Source organism: Pristiophorus japonicus, chromosome 20, assembly GCF_044704955.1.
Source record: "Pristiophorus japonicus isolate sPriJap1 chromosome 20, sPriJap1.hap1, whole genome shotgun sequence".
NCBI lineage: Eukaryota > Metazoa > Chordata > Chondrichthyes > Pristiophoridae > Pristiophorus > Pristiophorus japonicus.
In genome coordinates, this window is record NC_091996.1 from 17755669 (window position 1) to 17771965 (window position 16297).

Below are 16297 nucleotides of genomic sequence, written 5' to 3' on the forward strand. Positions count from 1 at the left end.
GGGGATTTGTCTACCTTGATTCCCATTAGCCTGTCCGTCACTACTCCCCTAGTAATAGTGATTGTCTCAAGGTCCTCCCTTCCCATATTCCCGTGACCAGCAATTTTTGGCATGGTTTTTGTGTCTTCCACTGTGAAGACCGAAGCAATATAATTGTTTAAGGTCTCAGCCATTTCCACATTTCCCATTATTAAATCCCCCTTCTCATCTTCTAAGGGACCAACATTTACTTCAGTCACTCTTTTCCGTTTTATATATCGGTAAAAGCTTTTACTATCTGTTTTTATGTTTTGCGCAAGTGTACTTTCGTTATCTATTTTTCCTTTCTTTTTGCTTTCTTTGTCATTCTTTGCTGTCGTTTAAAATTTTCCCAATCTACTAGTTTCCCACTAACCTTGGCCACCTTGTACGCATTGGTTTTTAATTTGATACTCTCCTTTATTTCCTTGGTTATCCACGACTGGTTATCCCTTCTCTTACCGCCCTTCTTTTTTACTGGAATATATTTTTGTTGAGCACTATGAAAGAGCTCCTTAAAAGTCCTCCACTGTTCCTCAATTGTGCCACCGTTTAGTCTGTGTTTCCAGTCTACTTCAGCCAACTCTGCCCTCATCCACTGTAGTCCCCTTTGTTTAAGCATAGTACGCTCGTTTGAGATAGTACTTCCTCACCCTCAATCTGTATTATAAATTCAACCATACTGTGATCACTCATTCCGAGAGGATCTTTTACTCGGAGATCGTTTATTTTTCCTGTCTCGTTACACAGGACCAGATCTAAGATAGCTTGCTCCCTTGTAGGTTCTGTAACATACTGTTCTAAGAAACAATCCCGTATGCATTCTATGAATTCCTCCTCAAGGCTACCCCGTACGATTTGATTCAACTAATCGATATGTAGGTTAAAATCCCCCATGATTACTGCCATTCCTTTATCACATGCCTCCATTATTCCCTTGATTATTGTCCGCCCCACCGTGAAGTTATTATTTGGGGGCCTATAAACTACGCCCACCAGTGACTTTTTCCCCTTACTATCTTTAATCTCCACCCACAATGATTCAGCATTTTGTTCATTAGAGCCAATATCATCTCTCACAACTGCCCTGATATCATCCTTTATTAACAGAGCTACCCCACCTCCTTTCCCTTCTTGTCTATCTTTCCGAATTGTCAGATACCCCTGTATGTTTAATTCCCAGTCTTGGCCACCCTGCAACCACGTTTCTGTAATGGTCACCAAATCATACCCATTTGTAATGATTTGTGCCGTCAACTCATTTACTTTATTTCGAATGCTGCGTGCGTTTAGGTAGAGTGTTTTAATACTAGTTTTTAAACCACGTTTTTTAGTTTTGACCCCTCCTGCAGCCCCTTTATATTAATACATATTGTCCCTTCCTATCACCTTGTGGTTTACACTTACCCCAGTGCTACTCTGCTCTGTTGCCTCCTGCCTTTTGCATTCTTTCTTGGGGTCCTGTTCATCTGAGCTCTCGCCCACTCTAACTAGCTCAGAGCCCTCTCCTGGGTTCCGAATACTCCTCGCATTGAGGCACCGAGCTTTCATGCTTGCCTTTTTATTACACTTTGACCCTTTAGAATTTTGCTGTACAGTGGCCCTTTTTGTTTTTTTGCCTTGGGTTTCTCTGCCCTCCACTTTTACTCATCTCCTTTCTGTCTTTTGCTTCTGTCTCCATTTTGTTTCCCTCTGTCTCCCTGCATTGGTTCCCATCCCCCTGCCATATTAGTTTAACTCCTCCCCAACAGCACGAGCAAACACTCCCCCTAGGGCATTGGTTCCGGTCCTGCCCAGGTGCAGACCGTCCGGTTTGTATTGGTCCCACCTCCCCCAGAACCGGTTCCAATGCCCCAGGAATTTGAATCCCTCCCTGCTGCACCACTGCTCAAGCCACGTATTTATCTGAGCTATCCTGCGATTCCTACTCTGACTAGCACGTGGCACTGGTAGCAATCCCGAGATTACTACTTTTGAGGTCCTACTTTTTAATTTAGCTCCTGGCTCCTTAAATTCTTCTTGTAGGACCTCATCCCATTTTTTTACCTATATCGTTGGTACCAATGTGCACCACGACAACTGGATGTTCACACTCCCTTTTCAGAATGTCCTGCACCCGCTCCGAGACATCCTTGACCCTTGCACCAGGGAAGCAACATACCGTCCTGGAGTCTCGGTTGCGGCCGCAGAAACGCCTATCTATTCCCCTTACAATTGAATCCCCTATTACTATCACTCTCCCACACTTTTTCCTGCCCTCCTGTGCAGCAGAGCCAGCCACGGTGCCATGAACTTGGCTGCTGCTGTCCTCTCCTGATGAGTCATCCCCCTCAACAGTACTCAAAGCAGTGTATCTGTTTTGCAGGGGGTTGACCACAGGGGACCCCTGCACTACCTTCCTTGCACTGCTCTTCCTGCTGGCCTTCCATTCCCTATCTGGCTGTGGACCCTTCAGCTGCAGTAAGACCAACTCGCTACACGTGCTACTCACGTCATTCTCAGCATCGTGGATGCTCCAGAGTGAATCCACCCTCAGCTCCAGTGACACCTGAAGAAAATGACTGCCGCATACATGACACATGCTGTGATCATTTGCAAAGTAATTTGGCAAAGAGGTCTGAAACCGGCATTAGGCCCCCGATTTGCATATGGAGTTACCCTAACGTCAGGTTCTAGCAAGTGTCCAGGACGCTCGTTGAGCGGCCCTAACCTATACAGCGGGCGATGCACTTGCAGCGCAGAAAGAGTGTGCACACTCCGGCCACCATATTTGACCCTTAGGCACCCATTTTACATCTGTGAAAAGGGTGCAGCACGATCCAACTTCTCGGCCATTGTTGTTAAATCCTTTCATTGGCCTCTTAAGGAAGGATATACTGGCTTTGGAGGGGGTACAGAGACGATTCACTAGGCTGATTCCGGAGATGAGGGGGTTACCTTATGATGATAGATTGAGTAGACTAGGTCTTTACTTGTTGGAGTTCAGAAGGATGAGGGGTGATCTTATAGAAACATTTAAAATCATGAAAGGGATCGACAAGATAGAGGCAGAGAGGTTGTTTCCACTGGTCGGGAAGACTAGAACTAGGGGGCACAGCCTCAAAATGCGGGGGAGCCAATTTAAAACTGAGTTGAGAAGGAATTTCTTCTCCCAGAGGGTTGTGAATCTGTGGAATTCTCTGCCCAAGGAAGCAGTTGAGGCTAGCTCATTGAATGTATTCAAGTCACAGATGGATAGATTTTTAACCAATAAGGGAATTAAGGGTTACGGGGAGAGGGCGGGTAAGTGGAACTGAGTCCACAGCCCGATCAGCCATGATCCTATTGAATGGCGGAGCAGGCTCGAGGGGCTAGATGGCCTACTCCTGTTCCTAATTCTTATGTTCTTATTATGTTCTCTCCCTATCTCTGTAACCTCCTACAGCCCTACGTCTCCCTCTGCCAAACTTTCCATTCATCTGGCTCTTGCGCAGCCTCTTTTAACCCATGCCATTGGCCACCATGCTTTCAACCACCTAGATCACATTCTCCGGAACTCTCTCCCTAAACTCCTCTGTCTCTTCACCTCCTTTTCCTCCTTTAAGACACTCCTGTTTTGGTCAATCTTCCCAATCTCTCCTTCTCTGGCTTGGCATTTCTTTTCCTCACAACTCTGTGACGCTCTGTTGACTATTTCTCTACACTAAAGGCACTATGTAAATGTAAGCTGTTTGAAGATCAAGATCTCAAACCTGGCACCAAGCTTATGGTCTACAGAGCAGCAGTGATTCCCGCCCTCCTTTATGCTTCAGAGACATGGACGATGTACAGTAGACACCTCAAGGCACTTGCGAAGTACCACCAATACCTCCGCAAAATTCTGCGAATCCATTGGCAGGATAGGCGTACCAACGTCATTGTCCTCTCTCAGGCCAACATCCTCAGCATCGAAGTATTGACCACGCTCAATCAGCTCCGATGGGCGGGCCACGTAGTCTGCATGCCTGACACAAGACTCCCGAAACAGGCACTCTACTCCGAGGTCCGTCACGGCAAGCGGGCTGCAGGAGGGCAGAGAAAACCCTTCAAGGACACCCTCAAAGCCTCTTTGAGGAAATGTAACATCCCCACCGACTCTTAGAACTCCCTGGCCCATGACCGCTGAAAGTGGAGAAGAAGCATTCGGGAAGGCGCCGAACACTTTGAGTCTCTTCGTTGGGAGCACGCAGAAGCCAAGTACAAACAGCGGAAGGAGCGTCCGACAAGCCAAGCACTCCACCCACCCATTCCTTCAACCACCACCTGCCCCACCTGTGACCAAGTCTATGGATCCCCGATTGGACTCATCAGCCACCTTAGAACTCATGCTAGTGTGGAAGCAAGTCATCCTCGAATCAGAGGGTCTGCCTAAGAAGAAGATGTTGTTCTGATAGCTTGCCCAAGATTGAAAATTTGCCATACCAAGAAACATGAGCCCACACCCACATCCTGTTGGGGAATATCTTATAATGGGGAGGCATGGAAAATAGAACTTTTATTTAAGGTTGTGATACCTGCTGCAGCCTTATAAATGGCATGCTATAATTTTGCTCATACCTGTAGTTCTCATTAAATAGTTAATGATTTCAGCAACACTGGTGAAACTGACCTGGTGCATTTGCATCTCCTGTACTTAAGAAACCCAGGGGTCCCACGCGGTAGTTAAATGACACAACAACAACATCCCCTCGGGCAGCGACTTGCACTCCTTTGTACCACTTGCTTGAAGATGATCCAGCAATGAAAGCACCTCCATAGACCCAAACCATGACTGGTAAATTCTTCCCTTCTGGATAAATGATATTTAAAAAATATATATTTGTTTTTAATGGAAATTCTTACACACAGAAAACAAGTGGAGGTATGAATTGCATCATTAAATTATTCATCAGAAAATTGTGCGCATTGAAGACTTTTGGTCAGAAGTGCAAAGTTAGAAGATTACCCTTTATGTGTATACAGAAAAGAAGGGAGGGGGATGGTGAGAGAAGGATTTCACATTGACATCAGTTATTGAGAAAATACTGTAATCCATTATTAAGGAAGTGGTAACGGGCCACTTAGAAATCATAATCCGATTAGGCAGGGTCAACATAGTTTTATGAAAGGGAAATTGTTTTTGACAAATTTATTTAAGATTTTTGAGGGTGTAACTGGCAGGGTGGCTAAAGGGGAACCAGTGGCTGTAGTATATTTGGATTTCCAAAAGGCATTCGATAAAGTTCCATATAAAAGGTTGTTATGCAAGATAAGGGCTCATTGGGTTGGGGGTAATATATTAGCATGGACAGATGATTGGTTAATGGACATGAAACAGAAATTACGGATAAACGGGTCATTTTCAGGTTGGCAGGCTGTAACTAGTGGAATGCCACAAGGATCAGTGCTTGGGCCTCAGCTATTTACAATCCTTATTAATCACTTGGATGAAGAGACCGAGTGTAATGTATCCCAGTTTGCTGATGATGCAAAGCTAGGTGGGAAAGTAAGCTGTGAGGACACAGCCTGCAAAGGGATATAGATAGGTTAAGTGAGTAGACAATAAGGTGGCAGATGGAGTACAATGTGGGGAATTATGCGGTTATACCCTTTTGTAGCAATAGAAAAAGAGAATATTTTTAAATGCTGAGAAACTATTAAATGTTGGTGTTCAGAGAGATTTAGGTGTCCTAGTACAGGAAACACAGAGAGTTAGCGTGCAGGTACAGCAAGCAATTAGGAAGGCAAATGGCATGTTGGTCTTTATTGCACAGGGGATTGGAGTACAAGAGTAAGGAAGTCTTACTACAATTGTACAGAATTTTCATAAGACCACACCTGGAGTACTGTGCACAGTTTTGGTCTCCTTATCTAAGGAATGATATACTTGCCTTAGAGGTGGTGCAACTAAGGTTCACTAGATTGATTCCTGGGATGAGAGTTTGTCCCATGAGGAGAGATTGAGTAGATTGGGCCTAAAGTCTCTGGAGTTTAAAAGAATGTGAGGTGATCTCATTGAAACATATAAGATTCTGAGGGGGATTGACAGGGTAGATGCTGAGAGGTTGCTTCCCCTGCCTGGAGAGTCTAGAACTAGGGGGCATAGTTTCAGAATAAGGGGTCACCCATTTAAGACGGAGATGAGGAGGAATTTTTTCTCTCAGAGGGTTGTGAATCTTTGGAATCCTCTACCCCAGAGAGCTGTGGAAGCTGAGTCATTGAATATATTCAACACTGAGATAGACAGATTCTTGAACTATAGGAGAGTCAAGGGATTGTGGGGAACGGGCAGGAAAGTGTTGAGGTCAAAATCAGATCAGTCATGATCTTATTGAATGGCAGAGAAGGCTCGAGGGGCTGTACGACCTACTCCTGCTCTTATTTCTTATGTTCTTATAGTGACAGACAGCAATACAGTGGTGATAAAGGTGCATGCATTCATCTGTCTAATTTGACTGTACGACTGTTTATGCCATAATGTAGGAAGAAGCGTTGCTCAAGGGGGCTTCTCACATTGTCTCTAATATTATACACGGATCCTTAGTTTCCCATTGCTTTCATTTTGGAGTTGAGTTTGGTTGTAAGAACTTACTGTTTGTGAGCTTCCCGCTCACATTTCCCCCCCAACCCCACATTCATTTTAGTGGGCAAAAAATTCAAAATCTGGCGAATGCAGAAGCGAAAACCCTGCAAGTAAGTTGAGGAAGGTGCTTTTTTAGTACTTTGTGGTTTTTTTCATTAGATCCGTCAGGCTATAAATCTTCTGTCTTTTCTGTGCAATCCCGCCCAACAGGGACAGCAGCATGAGCTGCATAGCTTATCTCTGGCTTGGTGGAAGAGTGTCAGGCCAGTATGCCAAATTGCAAGCAGGCTTATCGACCCGCCATCCAGCCAAAGTGGGGTCCAACTGAGGTCTAAGCCTGGGTCGGATCCCTGATAATTGGTAACATTTTGAAAGTATTTTTGGGCCCCCTTATAAATGTAGGTCACTTTCTTCACCAGGATTCCCATCCAACCCCTCTGGCAGATGCCTGGTGCAATGCTAGCGGGAGCAGCTCCGAGCAAATTCAAACCTCCGCCCCCCATTATTTCCCTGTGAACCGGTGTGTTTCATTTTCTTACCCATTTTCTCTCTTTTTCTACCCGACTTTTCTGAAGGGTCCAACAACACAGGCACTAATGACACTCTGGTATGTCAACCAAATGGCAGTTCCTCACATGTGAATCCCCACAGTGAGTGTTGGCAGGTGGTGTTATGAGGGGCATTGCAGAGAAACCCAATCTTGTCCTGTTCTGGCATCTATACATGCAGTTTCTAGATGAGTTTATTCGATAGTAGACAGGAGCCTGGCTGATATTTTCTCTGCCTAAACTAGGGTTCCTGAGGTTAACTGTAGCACCCCAAGTGCTCCTTGATTGAGATCAGTCTGGGACTTTCTGGTCTGTATGACTTATTTTATTGCTTTAATTAATTAATTAGTCAATTAATCAATTAATTTTTGACAAGGTCATTGTGAGTTATTGAAGTTACATGGTTTGAGCAGTTACGTACAGCTTAGAAGTTGCACTGATGTGGCTCCTGAATTCATCGGAACTGGTGGAAAAGGGTTTTTGTGTCTAATAGCTTTGAAAATAACCAAAAATACATGCACAATAAAACAAAAAACTGAAAGCATTTGTAGCACCACAAGCTTCAATGTAAATTTTTCTTCGTGAACTAAAACTTTCGACAAGTTTATCTTTACGTACTTGATTGTGGAGACCAAACATTTAGAAAGAGGCAGTCTTCGCTTCCGAAACCCATTTGTAGGCAAAATGCTCCAAATTTAGTAGTATCCAAGACGTCTGTAGAAAGGACAGAGTTTTGAATAAATGTAGGCATAAAGTATTGCAGACACATACATTGCATTCGTATTCCTCTTTGATCCATTTTGTGTTCACCATCACATTTACTGTATATTACTACTTTATTTAATTCATGGCTCTCTTCAATCTAACTTCTCATCATCTTTCTTTCCTTCCTTTATTATACAATAATGAGATCATCTAATTAATTATCTAAGTATATCCAATTGACAATGCATCATGGGGACAACCATGTCAGTTTGAAGCAGAATGCGGAAACTGCCTGCCAATGCGCAACCTGATTGCAATCATTTTCTACCCATTGTACAAATAGCTACAGTTAAGTGTGAAATTTATATTTGCTATAGATTACAGCATTTATTATACAGAAATTAATTGTTAAAATGAATGGAGTGCTTGTAATTTTCCAACATACAAGGCCAGCCAGTGAGCCTCCTCATTGGTATTGGGAGTTCAAAAGGTTGGCCCTCTAGTCCCTATGATGCAGTATAAGATTAGTGAACTCTTAAAAAAGCATGGGTCACCCAGGAACAGTCAGCTTGAATTTCTGCACATGCATGACTAATCTGATCAAACTTTTTTGAGGAAATCATAGAGGTTCTGAAAGTCTGTGGTGGTGGCGGAGGGGGATGGGGTGGGAGTGCATCCCAGTGGAAGATGGGGATGTGCCCAACTGCAACCTCCACTGTTGATCCCAGAAAAGCTCATGGGGGTCATAGAGGGCCCACCGGTTTTGGGGCTTTAGCAGGGCGGGGTGACCCCATTACTAAAGAGGCTAGAAAGGCAGACTGCAGACAAGGGACAAGAGGGGATTGGCCGTTCCTCAGCAAGGGGAGGAGGCTGCCCTCAGTAGTTCTCTGTGTAAGGGGCCACTCGCAATATATTTTTTTAAAGCCTGGTCCTCCATGTGAGATTCACACCCACCCCATTGGCGAGGAACGCCTGGTAAGACCAGCTGTACTTACACTGACCCTACGCTGGGGTGTGACTGAGGGCCGGGTGCAGGAAGCCCCGACTTAGTGAAGTTGAATTAGTACAAAAGTTCGTCTCAGCTGCAGTTGAAATATTGAGGGTGCAATTGGTCTACGCTGGTAGCACTAAACGGACTCAGAGCAAATCGGCACCCCCGGAAATAAAACAGCTGTTTAAAAAATTTTGAAGGTTTTCATAGGGTAACTAATGAGAGATTGTTTTTACTTGTTAACAAACTGGTAACAAGATACATAGGCCGGAATTTTCCAGGGTGGTGGCGGGCGCGATCGTTGGCGGTTCAGGTGGGAAAGTTGTTAGGTTTGACAGTGGGTCGGGAACCCGCTGTCATCCCAGCCCCACGCGTCTTTCCCCCACACGCATCTGTCATTGCGGAGCCAACCCGACTGGACGCAGCGAGTGACCCGATTGAGATGATTAACAGCTAGTTGTCAGACCCTTAACAGGCTTTTTTAACTTACTTATTAAATTTAACTGCATGGCCATGGCAACCACATGGCTCGGGAAGTATATCTGTCAACCTGACGCGGGATTTCTGTGGCCATTGCTCCAGTTGATTACTCGACAGCATCAAATGTACAGTAAAATCTACCACCTTCCTCAGGCAGAAGCTGTTGCTCAGGCCATTTCCAGCACAGATTCTGCAGGCTTCAAGTCTTTCCAGCAGTCTCCATCCAATCTCACCTCATTTGAAGACCTCTCTCACCATTGACAGAACACTTCAGTATTCTGTATGTCACCTGCTTTCTATTCCATCAACATAGATGCTGTTTATACTATCACACCTTGGTCCTCAGAATTGGACCACAATGAACCCCAACACCAGCAGCACCAAGCGCGCCAGCAGCATCAACAACAACACTAGTCTTCTCCGCAATCACCTGATGCAGCACAGGACAGATGGCATCAGCACCTGAACACATTGCTGCCCGGGAGGCCAGGGATGGCCATATCATGGCCAGATTTAGTTAACTTCATGCTGTATATCCATATGGCTGCTATATGATGCGCTAGGTCAGTACCACCCTTCACCAACACCATAAAGCATCCCTACAATGACCGTGCCATTCCTTTCATACTCATCACCATTGCGGAGATATCATTATGCCTCACCATTCACTGTAACTCACTAAAGCACTTCCAAAGGTGCACACAAATCTGCCCAAGACTGGAAAGTGTTGAAAATAAAGATTTTTATGTTTGACACCTCATTAACAGAAGCTTTACATGAACATTGGATAAAACACCCAAGTGGCTACCCTCATGTGTTGTTAGTTGGATGATTGTAGCAGGATGAAGGTGAGTGTGAGGAATGGCTAGTGAGATGGAGATGCGATAATGTAGATAGGGAGAGAGGGATGGGCAGAGGTGCAAGGTATGTTGGTGTAAGGATGTGCAGGAGTAAGGTAGGGAAGACAGAGTGATGGGGTTGTGATGAGAGGCACAGGAGGATGAAGTTGAGTCTGGCTTTGTACTTACGTTTCCTGTTTAATTAGATAATTGAAATGTTTGCGGCACTACACCCAGACCCTCCTGAACATATTCCTGCTTGTGACCTCCTGTGCAATCTGCAACTAGGTTATTTTAGTCTCCTGGGGAGGTCTCTTCCACCCATCAGAAGGGCAGAGAGCCTCCCTGTGTACTCTGCTTCCTTCCATAAACATAACCATAGGGAGGAAGTCATTGGAGAGTCTGGGTGCAGCCCTCTGCGTTTGTGCAGTCATTGTTAGTGTTTGCAGCCCTCCAATGCTGTAGTACACTGACAGCATTAAGTTACATTAAACGCCACATCTAATGTGGCCATGGACCCTTTAAAGATCCCGGCTGAAAGCACGTCATGAATGACGTCACCAGACTCGCTCCATTTAATTGGACTGGGTAACACGCTGGACAGGCTTAACAGGCCCTATTAACGTAAGTTCATTTTCAGCAATGGGATGGAGCTAGCAGTGGGGTCGTGACCTGCCATGACCACCGACTGCACCGGACACGCCGAGGTAGGCAAAATACCAGCCAGAGACTGAAGGCTATCAGTATAAAAGCAATGGAGAAGATGGGAAAAAAATGTCACACTCATGGCTAACAGAACATATCACTCTTTTACCGCAAGTGGCTATTGAGGCAGAGATTTTAATAACATAGGAAACTGAAAAAATATTGGATCGATACAGAGAAATGGCAAGGGAATAAAATTGGACTGAGATGAAGAAACAGCAAGTGGCTCTCTTCTGTATAATTTCTATGTTTGAATATTAAGGTCGTCATCACAATAGGAAGAACCAATTAATAAAATAGTATTTGTAATAATTAAAACATTGCTCCAGGACAAAGCTCTACCATGACTATATCCCTGAATATGATACCAAAACCATGCCCCGTCCTATGTATAATTTTTTTTAAAAGCTTATTTTAAATTTTAAAATATGACAAAATAAAAACAATGTTAGAACTGGATATATATTACATATAAATTAATAGGAAAATGTTTATCTTTGAATTGTCAATGTACAGACATAACTCTCCAGAACAGATAAATCAAATAATAGTGGAGAGAGAGACCTGCCTTTAATAAGTGACTGTTTAATTCTGAGAGAGGTTGCCTTATGCAAACCACCTCCACGTCAAGAAAAAATATTTGCACTTAATATACACATCAGTGTCTGACTTTTCTATCTGATTAAAACATAACTTTTCACTTTCTTGTTGAGTGTTTGTATCTAGTCCTACCGGTCCAACTTTTGGGTGGCTTAGGTTTCTGAAATCGTTCTGGAGGTGCAGCAAATGGAATCCCTTTGAAAACATTAATAGTCTTGTCATCAACTGTCTCAACAGATCCCCTCACAGGTCCATATTCAGTCTGTACAATTACCTGCACATAATGGAGCAAATATTACACAAGTTGCCTTCCCTTCGAATACTCAACAACAACTTGCATTTAGATAGCACATTTAACATACAAAAATGTCCCAAGGCATTTCACAGGAGCATAATCAGATTGACAACAGACTGAAGAAGGATTTACTAAGATGGGTGACTAAAAGCTTGGTTAAAGAAGTATTTTTTAAGGAGGAGAGAAGTGCAAATGCCGAGAGATTTAAGGAGGGAATTCCTGAGCATAGAGCCTACATGGACGAGGGTGTGGTCCCCAATGGTGGGAAGGAGGGGGTTGGAGGAGTGCTGAGATCTCGGAATCTCGGAGGGTTGTAGGGCTGGAGGAGGTTACGGAGATAGGGAGGGGCGAGACCATGGTGGGATTTGAACATGGTTATGAGAATTTTAAAATCATTTAATTTAGACTGGGGAAGTGCGGACACCTAAAAAAAAAAGGGCACCGTGAATTTAACAGTGGGACCAACGCCTGCACAAATAGGGTGCTGGCCATCCCACTGGTAAATTGGTATGCTCTGTGCCCAAAATTTCCAATTTCTACCCCATTATCTTGTCTGTATTTCTCTTAAGAACTGAGCAGTAACTAAAACAGATATCAGGGTTCACAGTCTCGTTTATATACACTCCCAGTTCATGATATGTGCAGATGATTACCCTGAATACTAGCTATTCATCAATTGTTCTTTTCAAGCATAACTGACCATTGTCAGTGCATGGTATAAACTTAACGGAGAAAGCCACATGGCATGTTTTGGAAACCAACAATTATTTTAGAGAGACTGCTTGTGTGTAGCTGGTGACCACTATCAACAACAATAAAAAAAATTACAATTCTAGACTGCCTTTAATGTAGAAAACATCACAAGGCACTTCAAGCAGACAGAGGAAAATGAATGCAAGACCACATAAGAAGAGATTAGGAGGGTTGACCAAAAGATTGGTTGAAGAGATGAGCTTTAAGGAGGGTTTCTAAAAAGGAGAAGAAGGTGGAGAGGCAAAAGGGATTCATGAGGGAATTCCAGAGAGTGGGATTTTAGTGCCTGAAGGCAAAAGCCACCAATAATGGAATGAAAGAAAGGTGGCTGTACAAGAAGCTGGAATTAGAGGAACGGAGATCAGCAGAAGGGGGGCTGTTGGATTGGAGGAGGTTACACAGTTAGCAGAAGGTGAGACCATGGAGAGCTGAAACAGAAGAACATGAGTTAAAATTTAATCCACAGGCAAACCAGGACCAAATATATGTTAGTGAAGGCAGGGGTAATGGGGTATAGGATGCAAACAACAAAGTTTTGGACAAGCCGGAGTTTGTGGCGAATGGCAAGGAGAAACTGGAGTAATCACGTCAAGAGGTGATAAATGTGTGTATGAGGTTTTCATTGGTGGATAAGCTGATGTAGAGGAGAAGATGGGTGATGTTATGAAAATGGAAGTAAGCAGTTTCTTGTGGTGGAGTGACATGGGGGTCATAAACTCAGCTCAGAGTCAAACAGGACGCTGAACAGTTTGGTGCAACCTAAGACAGTGGCAAGGGAGCTGAGTTTGTGACAGGGGCCAAAGACGATGGTTCAGTCTTTCCAATATTTTATTGGACGAAGTAAAGACTCATCCAAAACTGAATGTTGGACAAGCAGTTTGATGGTAGAGCTGTGGTGGTGTGGAGATTTAGAGTTATACAACATCAGGTGGAAATTGATCTGTGGGAGTCCAGAACAAGGGGACATAATCTTAAAATTCGGACTGGATCATGCAGGGGTGAAATCACGAAGCACTTCTTCACGCAAAGGGTAGTAAAGTCTGGAACTCCCAAAAAGCTGTTGAGGCTGGATCAATTGAAAATTTCAAAACTGAGATTGATATATTTTTTTTAGGTAAGATATTAAGGGATGTGGAACCAAGACGAGTAAATGGAATTAAGATACAGATCGGCCTTGAACTGATTGAATGGTGGAACAGGCTTGAAGGGCTGAATGGTCTACTCCTGTTCCTATGATCCATGCCTGCAGATGCCAAGAGGCAGCATGTTAATGAGGAAAAGAAAGGGGCCTAGAATGAATTCTTTGAGTGTAAGGGTGGGAAAAGAGGACATTATTAGAAATGGTTTGGCTACGATTGGATAGGTGGAGCCAAGTGAGGGCATTGCCAGAGTTGGAACGTTGGAGGAGTGTCATTGCAGGAGGATGGTGTGGTTAACATGTTGAAGACTGCAACGAGCTTGAAGAGGAATAATGCACCAAGGTTACAGTAACAGAAAATGTGATTCGTTGCTTTGGTTAGGGCCGTTTAGAGTTATGGGAGAGGCAGAAAACAGGTTGGAGGGATTCAAACAGGGAGCTATGGGAGAGATGGGAGATGATAACATGTTCAAAGAACCTGGAGAGAAATTAGAAACGAGGCAAGGAAAGATGGGCAAGAGCTTGGATTTTTTTACGAGGGGAGGAATGACAACAAGTTTGAAAGGGGCTGTGCAGTGTTTGAGAGGGTTCCGATTACAGAGTCAGCTAGCATGGGGGCAAGGAAGGGAACTGTATAAACCAGAGCACAGAAAGCATGAAGTTAGACCAACACGAAGTCAAAATCAAAATGATGACTGGATGGATGAGATTGGAAACTCTCCCTACAAAATATTGTGGACATAAAGCCCTCTTATCACTTTATGCCACAGCTTAGAACTGCAACATGCCCACACCATGTTCTGCTCTGAAAGATCAAGTTACTACTAAATTCTATGACCATAAATTACTCTGCAAATCACACTGGTGTATTGCTTTTTAATTAGCCAGCTTTAATATTTGTTATGTGAATCTGTGTAAAAGTCATTTCAATAATTCTTTCAAGAAAGCAAATACATTCCCTTTAAAGATTATGCAATTACCCTTTCCGGATTTTCACGAAGACTTCGCGTATCAATTCCTTCAGGACCGCCAATGCTTTCAGCACAGTCATAACCTTCTGGAATAACAGGGTTTTTAAACTCAACGCTATTTTCCTTCTGAATTTCAGTTTCAAGTGTGTACAAAGAGCCTGTCAAACAGAAAACAGTTACAATAGTGTCAGCTATATTCACTTTTGTTACACTTCTATCCTTTGTACTGATGCGTTAAGGTGTCAATGTTAACATTGTTCGTCCCCATCAGTTGGGAATTTACAGTGTTTAATATTTTTCTTTTTATCGCTAAATGTAAGCAAGTATATTTTAGCTGCTTTTTCTGTGTTATATAATGTGCCTTAAGGAGACTCCGTCTCTAATTAAAACTTCCAAATTACTCATTAAATTTTGGTTACTGTCAGCATCTTTCCTGGTTTCTCCCATTCATATTTTACTACAACTGCAGTTTGGATAATTGCGTCAGGATGTGCTTGAATCCTGAAAAAAGTTACATTTTAATTTGTGTGACAATTGTCAATAAGAACTGTTAGCATTTAACACGGGCTTACCTGCTTGTGCGCCTGGCCCTAAGGCAATCAGTAGCATCACTAGTAGAACTGTCTCCATAGCTTTATCCTTTTAACTGCTATTTTTTTTGTCTATCCTTTTCTCTTTGTATATCCAGGAGATGCAATGAATGCACTGTTCTTATGCGGGCTAGACAGAATAATAGTTAGACGGTATTAGAAGAAATCTCAACAGTAAGAGAATGACCACTTTACATGTCTGATCTGCAAATTCTTGGAAACCCATCTGAATATCAGTGCCTGAAGGCTCTAGTGATGCAGCACCAGCCTCTCATTCTGACACCTGATTATCCACATTCAGAAAGAAACATCACTGGTAATTATTCCTCAATTTCAATTGATTCAAATCTATTGAAAGCAAAAATATCAGGGTCTTTTTAAACTTGAAACCTAAATGGCCTTTTTTGATGTGACACACATGTATTTCGTACTCAAAATACACATCACACTAAAAGGGAAAGTAATTCTACAGATACCATGGCAGATACTTACAATAGAGTTCACCTTATACTATCAAAGTCAGATAGCTTTCCACAAAACGTTTCACAACAACGATTATTATTTCAATTTTGAATGCTTGTTTTTTTTATGATTCCTGTGAAAGGCCGAGGTGAAGTGTTCTGTTGGGTTAAGTGGTTGCAGATAAAAACATACAATTGTATAACATTATAGGCTGCATTGTTTGCAGTTACCACTCCATTCTCTACTTACCTCTTACAGCCTTCCTTCACTGTTGGTCCCTGTTGCTTGACAGAGGTGTCTCTTTCTCCTCACACTCTATCATCACCTGATTGTCAGCTTTTCCGAAAAGCGAACCTACATTTATAGTAAGTCACCATCTCTTGTTTCAGATCAGTGAACCAATTGGCATGGACATTGGGCAAGATTACACTTTGGTTACATTAGCCTGGGGTATCTGTAAAATGAGAATTGCAACAATATATTGACTAAGTGCAATTTTAAACATGTGCTTTTTACAAGATCATTGGTTTAGCCCATTGTTGCAACCTAGTAATAAATTGTTTTTCTCATTATTGCCACAGCACAATACTTCAGTCACTAAAACCAGGCCCATGAAAGTTTT

The 16297-nt window shown here is 43.1% G+C and overlaps 1 protein-coding gene across 2 annotated transcripts in view; it reads right to left on the reverse strand.

Moving 5' to 3' along the window:
- Positions 1-16028, reverse strand: part of LOC139233186 (bile salt-activated lipase-like) — a 43404-nt gene extending 27376 nt beyond the window's left edge. The window contains exons 1-7 of one of the 2 annotated variants that reach the window (XM_070863817.1): positions 15925-16028; positions 15706-15833; positions 15196-15343; positions 14633-14781; positions 11599-11740; positions 7765-7860; positions 4646-4825 (exon numbers count right to left, since the gene is read on the reverse strand). In XM_070863817.1, coding sequence (XP_070719918.1) covers positions 4646-4825; positions 7765-7860; positions 11599-11740; positions 14633-14781; positions 15196-15253 — 625 coding nt within the window. In that variant the 5' untranslated portion in view covers positions 15254-15343; positions 15706-15833; positions 15925-16028. The remainder of the gene's footprint in view (positions 1-4645; positions 4826-7764; positions 7861-11598; positions 11741-14632; positions 14782-15195; positions 15344-15705; positions 15834-15924) is intronic. The other variant, XM_070863816.1, reaches the window with a different exon arrangement.
- Positions 16029-16297: the final 269 nt, after the last annotated feature.